The sequence below is a fragment of the Physcomitrium patens genome, chromosome 11, assembly GCF_059467195.1.
Source record: "Physcomitrium patens ecotype Gransden chromosome 11, ASM5946719v1, whole genome shotgun sequence".
Lineage (NCBI taxonomy): Eukaryota > Viridiplantae > Streptophyta > Bryopsida > Funariales > Funariaceae > Physcomitrium > Physcomitrium patens.
The window spans coordinates 10,111,944-10,120,616 of record NC_143420.1 but is presented as its reverse complement, the minus strand read 5'-3'; the positions used below and the strand labels follow the sequence as shown (position 1 = coordinate 10,120,616).

The window sequence follows — 8,673 nt, the reverse complement described above, 5'->3', positions numbered from 1 at the left end:
TATTTTTTGCAGCTTAATCAGCAATTGTCAGAAGTTGGTAACAACTGGTATTACTTATTTGACTGGAATATTGTACTGTATTGTTAGGTAGTTATTCAATAGGTGAAAGATAGCCAGCAGTATTAACACTATTTTTGCAATTTTTGCATATGAGTTAAATTCAAAAATTTCACTTCCGTGTTATGTTTAATTTCGTCAAGTGTGTGTGATATGTCTGATATAAGAAAACTTGCATTTTTTTTTATTTTTTTTATTTTTTGCTTTTCATGTAATCTCACATTGATGCATATGTATATTTGATCATTTTGTAATAGGCTCAATAATAATTTTCAACATGTGATTTAAATGAAGAACATAGAAATAAAGCATGAAAGTAAAATATTTTGAAGTTCTATTTTGTATAACAGTAAAAAATTATAACAAGTTAGCTTATTTTAGATATAAGGCTCGTGTTTACATATGCAAATACACATATACATTCTATCTCTTGTTTAAAACAATGTATTAATAAAAATAACCTAGTAACTCTTGATTAAATGATAATACCTTGAACTGAAAATAGTAATAAAAATAATCAAAGATATGATAAGACATAGGCCGATTTTATTTTTTTTCATGCTCTTTATTGCATAAGTGAGAAGAAAACAAGGTTGCATTTTTTTTAAATGAAATAAAGTAAAAGAGAGAATACTAATAGATTAGGAGATGGTCTCATGTCAATATTAATTTTGGATTCCATCTTTAGATCTAAATCATTAGCATGTATAGCATTCAAGTGGAAGTCCTTGTGCCTATCATATTTAAAAGAATAAAGAATGGTAAGACTCTAATATACCTTCTTGTAAAAAAAAATATTAAATGACATTAGGGTACATAAGTTCAATCAAATGGTTGAAACAAATTCCTAAATCAAGTTAGGAATAATGTTTTTAATTGCCAAACTATCTCTAATAATTGATGATGAAGACATGACCTTTTGACACTCTTACAAATCATTGTTTGCTCCTTAATGAAGCCACTAAAGATAATGCATTGCCTCACAAATATCAAACCATGTTATCTTCCCATGTGAAATTTATAGTAAAAAAATATTGATCTTAAGTGATTTTTTAAAATAATTTAATTTAATTTAATTTTAGTGTGTGCATCCTATAATTGGGTTTAATTTTTCCAAAAAGGTATTGAAGTTGATATTCTTAGAGTATCATTGAGTGTTTGTAGTCAATGAAAACAGCCTCTCCTTCATCCAGATTATCATACTCTCTCTGTGTAAAAATAACAAAGAATTCTCTTGTTTTCACAAGAAAAAATACTAAGAAGTTAATGTTTTCTTTAATTCTCTTTTCCACCTTTTTAAAAAATTTATATTTTATTTCCACAGTTTAGTACTACAAAGAAAGGAAAAATACATTATATAAACACATAACTATATCTATATATATATATATATATATATATTGAGTTCCTCTGCACTACTTTTAAGGTACCCATAATATAGTCATAATCTAAGCGTAACATCCACAGAACCAGAACCCACACACACAAATTCATTCTGATACATGCAGTTTGCTGCAGCTTCACTCAAAACGGGTCAGTCTGGTCAAATTTTCTGAACCTGCCCAAACACTCATGAGTCTGTTTGTGGCCAGGCAGTAAAAAGGAAAATAATAATAAAAAAAAAAACACTCGGACCATTCTTTCGAATGACTCACTTTCTTGTCGTTGATACATTAAAACTAAAATAAAACGTAATGCATGAAAGTAGAGGGGGGGACATGAATTCTCACCATGAAAAAGTACTAGTAAAGTTAAGTGCCCTGAATGCAGAGCCCATTGAGATCTTTAGAGCGGCCAGGGCAGTAAAAGAAAAAGATTGAGAATGAAGTGATTTCCCATGAAAGGAGATGTTTACTGAACAAAAAAGTCTTCGTTGTGTTAATTTTTAGTTAGTGATGCCATAAAGTAAACCAAAAAGTTACTTTTGTCAGTGAGTTAGAGGGGGGGGGTGATGATGGGAGTAAAGTGAGATTCTACCCAGCCTTTGACCCTCGACTTACACCTGTTAGTCCCCAACTCCGTTCTGAAAATGAGTAGCAATATTAAGGGGAAACAGGCAAAAGAAAAGCGGAACAAGAAAGGAAAAAGTAGAAGAAACGAAAAAGTGGTGAGAACACATGAGAGCAATGGATAACAAAGATTAATAGTGATTTTCCCCTAGTCGATTTGAGTTAAATTGTGGCAAGGATTTTTTTATATGTGTATATATATATATATATACAGATATATTTAGTGGGGTTGGGGGAATTGAATGAGCAAAAGGAGGGGTGGGGTCGGGTGGGAACATGAGTTCCCCAATAATAACTCCCCCCTCCGTTACTATACCCGGTCACGTTCCCATGATGACGTTCCCGAGCGGGAAAAGCAGAGGACTCGTGGAGAAGGGGGCGCACATGGCCAACGCTGTGGAAGACCTGCGTGAAAGGGGAAGAAGGGAGCCGTGGACCGTTAGATGGTTAAAGATAAGGGGAGATCGGAGCCCTCGGTGCGGAAAGATGGGAAGGGAGAGTAAAAGATAGAGCGAGCGGTGCGGCCGTGGAGTGTGGGAGACGTGGACTCATTTGCTGGGCTGGGACTGAATCCCCGCTCGCTCGCTCTTTTCTGTTCTCTTCTCTTCTTTCGCGAGTGTCGAGAAAACCTAGAAGCGAGAGAGCACAAAACTAATCTTGAGGTGTGTGTTGTGATGTTGCTGGAGGAATCTGCGATCCACTCGCCACTTATCGCCGTTTGGGATCGGTGCAACTCGCATTCTGCATTGGACTCTGTGCCCAGGCGACTTTCAATCGCCGAAATCCAGCTATTACCGCGAAAAAAATTGCGGAGCTTGAAGTGGTGGTAAAGGACCAAGTGGGTGCTGCTGGAGTTTTGGGTGCTTTTTTTTTGTTTTTGTTGTCGTTGTTGTCCCATGCGTCGTCCCCTTCCGTCCCTCCCTCCCCTGCTGCGAGTGGCGTAGGCTACAGTAGTATCGAAGTGGAGTGGTGGGTTTGTTGCTTTTGTTTCCCTGGAGTTCGGTTAAGGTGGCCGAAACCGAGGTTGGGCGTGTGTGTAGTGGAGTGTTGGGAGTCGGTGTGTCGACTCAGCAAGAGCATCGGAGGAGTCGCGAGTAGTGATTCGGAGAATGTGGTGTGGCGTAGCGGATGAAGACCGCAGGTAGAAAGCTCTGATGTGGAATGGGAGGAGAGAGCTTGCAGCGCTGTTACATGTAGTGGGCACTTTTGATGGAGTGGAGAAGTTATCAGGGTTTGCGGGTCGATGTTGGGCAAGAGTGATTGCGAACTATTCTGTGTTTTTAATCTGCGTTTGGAGCTTTGGGGACGACCGCAATCTCTACCGCTGTAGGGCAAGGTGGGAAAACTGTCTGTAAATTACGCATGTTTTGCATCGCGAGTTGTTTCTGTGCGGGACTATACTCGATGTGCGCCTGGCTCTGGAATGTCAACTGAGTTGTGTGAGAAGGATGTCTACATACACATGATCAGGAACCTTCTGCATTCCCGTTACTGGCATGTCAAAATCTATGTATTGCATCTCATAGGGGTTCGCACAGGCTGCTCATGTGGACGAGGCAATCGGTGTCAATCTTTGACCGTTCCTCACACGTCGAATTTACTTAGGCTGGGTCCTGTCTTGCTGACATCGATCAATGTGGCCAGTTTTATTTGCCTTCTTGCGATCTGTTGTGTGCCCAAGGTTTCATCTTTTAGCGAAGCTTTTTGGGAGTTGCATGCAGCTTGACTGGATTAGACCTTGTAATTCTTCACATCAGATTTGTCACATGCTGCAAATCTCCAATGAGACCTTTATTTCTATTCCATATTTATCTCAGCATCGTCATTTCACTCTACTTTCTGTTCTAAGCAGAGATTCATAGACGTCCACCTCACAATGTAATCCCATCACGTATAGCTGTAGACCTAACTGAATTTTGTGATTTCCAGGTGTTGTCCTCTTTGTATTTAAGCGTTTGCACCCAACAGCAGTTTGCTTCTGCAAGCGTGGTTTATAGATTCCTGGAAAACCTGCGTTTGAGGGTCGGGGGAAATGTCTTCTCCTAACTCAGGATCCTGCCGATGATGTGTGGTGTGGGAGCTTAAGGTTGGGAAATTGTTTTTATCACTGCATAAGTAGAAAGTCAAAGGACGAAACAGCTCATGCCTGGATTGAGGCACTGGATGATCCTTTAGTGAGTGATTTTATGACGATGACCTTTAGCATCACACAGGGCTGATCAGTCGCAGACTTCAGTTTGGGTGAAGCTTTTCAGCTGGAGTTACCGAGATCATGCAGGACAACCCAAGGCAACTCTTTCATATTGGAGGCTATGGCTTGTTTTCTGTAAGAATGGGGTTGTAACAAATATGAGTACGAGGTGTTCAACCCTGCATTGCACGTATGTATCAGGTGCCAGGGGCCTTGCATTTTTATTAGGCTTTGCCCACCGAAAATGAGAACCTTGAGGATAGCAGATGGATGCCGAGGGAGCAATCAAGTGCATGCTGTGTGTCCTGTCGACAAAATTAGTGCTTATCCTGGTCAAAGTAGTACCGGGAAGGGAGATAAACTGTCTTATGAAGACTCTGTGCAATCGTCCAGGTTTCTTTCAACTCCTGGTTCACCACTTTTTTATTTATTTTGTTTTTGGAGTTGAGTTTGTAACTGCATTGACTTGCATGTTCCTTCATGCAAGTCCCAACAGACTTCTTTGTGTACTTTTTCAGTGCCAGATAATGAATTGTGTAGAGGTTTTTGATCTTTCATTCATGTCCTTGCAGCTCATCGGTTTCAAAGTTGAGCGACCCTCCTTTAGATCCCTACCTCAAGCCTGTGGATTACGTGGATACTTTAGCTGAGATTTACGAGCAGTTGGAAACAGCGGCTGAGGTAGATAAGGCCACTCTTTACCTAGAGCAAGCTTGTGTGTTCCGTGGCCTTGGTGAGACTAAGCTTCTCCGACGAAGCCTCCGCTCAGCCCGACAGCATGCTGTTACCGTGCATGAGAAGCTCGTTTATGCAGCATGGTTGAAATATGAAAAACGTGACGAAGAACTGAACGATGGGAGTCCTAATTTCTGTAGTGGTCGGAAACTGGAGTGCCTGCAGACTCTCCTTACTCCAGGGTTGTCTGTCGACCTTCCAACAGATCCTTGTGCCTGTCGTTGTCCGCCTGGCGAGACCAGTTCTCAAGCGGGAGAGTACAGACCCTACAACAGCTTTGTTAACGATATAGTTTTTCATTTAGGTGGAGATGCAGTTCCATGCAATAGAGAGAAAATAGCTGGCTTGTCAATGCCCTTTAATACTATGCTGAACGGGGTATTTTTAGAAGCCCGAATGTGTGATATAGGGTTCTCCAAGAATGGTATCTCAGTGACAGGGATGAGAGCTGTGGATCACTTTAGTAAAACTGGTCGACTAGCACGACTTTCGCCAGAGATGCTTCTCGAGATACTTTCATTTGCAAACAGGTTTTGTTGCGACACCCTGAAGGATGCTTGCGATCAAAATCTGGCTACTTTTGTTCGAAGTGGAGACGACGTTATGACATTTTTTGTCTATGCCTTGGAGGAATGCGCGAAAGCTGTAGTAGGAGCTTGTTTGCAGGTGTTCTTTCGTGAGCTTCCGGGTTCTCTCAAGGCGCACCGACAGATTATAGATACGCTTTGTACTGCTGAAGGGCGGGCCAAGTTTGCTAGGGTTGGCCATTCTTCGTTTGCGTTGTATGCCTTCTTGAGCCAAATTAGCTTGGAGGAGAGCATGTGCTCCGATCGCACCGTTTCATTATTGGATGGACAGAGACATTGTGCAGTATCCCAAAGGCAGAAATCCATTGCCTTTCATCAGCTAGGTTGTGTTCTGTTTGCTAGGAAACAATACCAAGAGTCCCTGGAGTACTTCGAAGCTGCTGTGGAGCAAGGGCACGTGTACTCATGGGCTGGAATAGCGAGAATAAAACGCCAAAAGGGGCAAAAGGCGATTGCATATGATGAGTGTGCAGCTATCGTTGCCAATTACAGGCCCAGTGGGTGGATGTTTCAGGAAAGGGCATTATGCAGTGACGACAAGGACAAGCTTGCAGATTTGGTTAAAGCAACCGAGCTTGATCCAACTCTGGCATACCCATACAAATACCGTGCTGCCGCCCTGATGGATGAACAGAAGGTACATGCTGCCATAACCGAGATCAACAGGATCTTGGGTTTCAAGGTCACATCTGACTGCTTGGAGCTTCGGGCCTACTTTTGCCTCGCACTTCAAGAATACGAAGGTGCTGTGAGGGATGTTCGGGCGTTGTTAACCCTTGACCCATCATACATGATGTATGCTGGTCGTGTGGGTGCAAATCAGTTGCTTAGGTTACTGAGTCAACACGTGGAGCAGTGGTCCAAAGCGGACTGTTGGATGCAATTGTATGACAGGTGGTCTTCGGTTGATGACATTGGATCGTTGGCTGTGGTTCACCAAATGCTGGAATCAGATCCAAGAAAGGGCTTGCTTTTTTTTCGTCAATCCCTTCTTCTCTTGCGGTAGCTCCACAATGCTCATCCTCAATGTCCACTTTGTATGGAATCTTAGATGCTCCTGGTGTACTATGTAGTTGTGAATTTTAAGATATCATTAAGGCTACATTCCTCGATTCACCAGCATTGTGGCTGAGTTTTCTTTTGCTGTAACTGGTCCTTCCATGGGTGAGTTTGCTCTATTCAAACCACAATGCTTACGTTTTCCATCGTAAAACGAAGCTGACATTTTTCTGATTGACCAGGTTAAATTGCCCCAAAGCAGCCATGCGTAGTTTGAGAAAGGCACGGGACAACGCAGGCAGTGATCACGAACGACTGGTGTACGAAGGCTGGATTTTATATGATACAGGTCACCGTGAAGAAGCATTGCAGAAGGCAGAAGAGTCTATTGCTTATCAGAGGTCGTTTGAAGCATTCTTTTTGAAAGCCTATGCCCTAGCAGACACCAGCTTGGATCCTTCTTCATCTGCCAAGGTCGTGGAGTTGTTAGAGGAAGCCCTAAAATGTCCCTCAGACGGACTTCGCAAGGGCCAGGTAATTAGTTCTCTCTACCTGCCCTGGCGCATCATCTTGTGCTATTTTTTTCTCAAAATTCGCAGCTTTGTAGTTGGTTTATGCTACATGCGAGAGATGTTCTAATTGTACTGCTGTGGTGGTGAAATTTTTCCTTGAAGGCACTGAACAACCTAGGAAGTGTGTACGTAGACTGTAACAAATTCAAGCTCGCCGCCGACTGCTATGTAAATGCCCTCAAAATTCGTCATACTCGAGCCCACCAAGGCTTGGCCCGTGTGTATGCGCTTCAAGGGGACAGAAAGGCGGCCCATGAAGAGATGACACGACTTATTGAGAAAGCCCGGAACAATGCTTCTGCATATGAGAAGAGATCTGAGTACTGTGAACGAGACATGACCATGGCTGATCTGAGTATGGTCACTCAGTTGGACCCTCTGCGCACGTACCCTTACAGATATCGAGCTGCAGGCATGTGTTTTTAACTTTCTCTTGTTTCCCGCGTATGGTCTTCTGTGATGCTATGGATTTCAAGGATTACAACTAGATCTACAGTATAGCATGACATAGCGGCTATGTTACAATGATCCCGTCCGCATATTTGTTTTTCAGTAGCTCAGTTAAAGTATCTAATTGGTGTTAATTGAATGTAATCATCAGTCTTAATGGATGGTCACAAAGAGCGGGAAGCAATTATGGAGCTCAGCAAGGCTATCGCATTTAAGGCTGACCTTCAACTTCTTCATCTCCGTGCTGCTTTTCATGACTGCAATGAAGATTTTGAAGGAGCAAAGCGCGACTGCCGGGCAGCTCTGTCAGTGGATCCCAGTCATAGTGACACTTTGGAATTGCACAACAAGGTTATGAATCGTGCTACGTGAAGAATACCACAACCAAATATCAGGTGGACCAAATTTCTGGCCCCGTGGCTGTTCACTCGAAGCTCGGGACCAAGTTTGGTCCTTCGTGATATGTGTGCTCTATACATATTATACCAGTAAATAGCATGTGGCTACGGATTATTCGATAAGTGTGCATTATGAGCAATGTGGTCAGAAATTCATTTGATTGCCTCTCTGGAGGCACTAGGAGAGAAAGGAAAGCTTATTCTCTCCGCTGGTTAGACACTTGTTCCCCATGTTACGCCGTGTGTGTTCTTGTTCGGAGATAAACCAGCATTAAACCCCATTTGTTCCCCCCTAAACTCGCATGTGGGCTGCCTCCGAGGTCACACTCCACCATCCTTATTGAATTATATTTTTTAAAGGTAAAACTTAAACCAATCCCTGGAACACGAGCTGGTTTTCAGTAATGTCACCCAATAATGGGTGACGAGGTCAAAAACCCAAATAAAGTAAAATGAATATTGCCATGCACGCCAGCAGGCTTTGAATAGAGTGTTGCTTGGTCTTAAAACTTGGCAGCGCCACTCAAGCAAGACGAAGACCCAAGGACAGAAGAAAGGTTACACAAGCTCAAATACCAAAAATGATTCAAAAAGACGTAAAAAAGGTGAATTTTTAGTAGTATCTCACTGAATGGAAGGTTCACTTCACTAAAGATTGTAGTGGAATTGCTTTCC

The 8,673-nt window shown here is 42.4% G+C and overlaps 1 protein-coding gene across 1 annotated transcript; it reads left to right on the top strand.

Annotated features, from left to right (window-relative positions):
- The first annotated feature begins 2,665 nt into the window (after positions 1-2,665).
- Positions 2,666-8,121, top strand: LOC112288611 (ethylene-overproduction protein 1). Its single transcript, XM_024532978.3, has 6 exons — positions 2,666-3,402; positions 3,996-4,650; positions 4,830-6,581; positions 6,821-7,112; positions 7,253-7,562; positions 7,752-8,121. The coding sequence occupies exons 2-6, from the start codon at positions 4,502-4,504 to the stop codon at positions 7,970-7,972; spliced, it is 2,724 nt and encodes a 907-aa protein (XP_024388746.1). The 5' UTR covers positions 2,666-3,402; positions 3,996-4,501; the 3' UTR covers positions 7,973-8,121.
- The last annotated feature ends 552 nt before the right edge of the window (positions 8,122-8,673 follow it).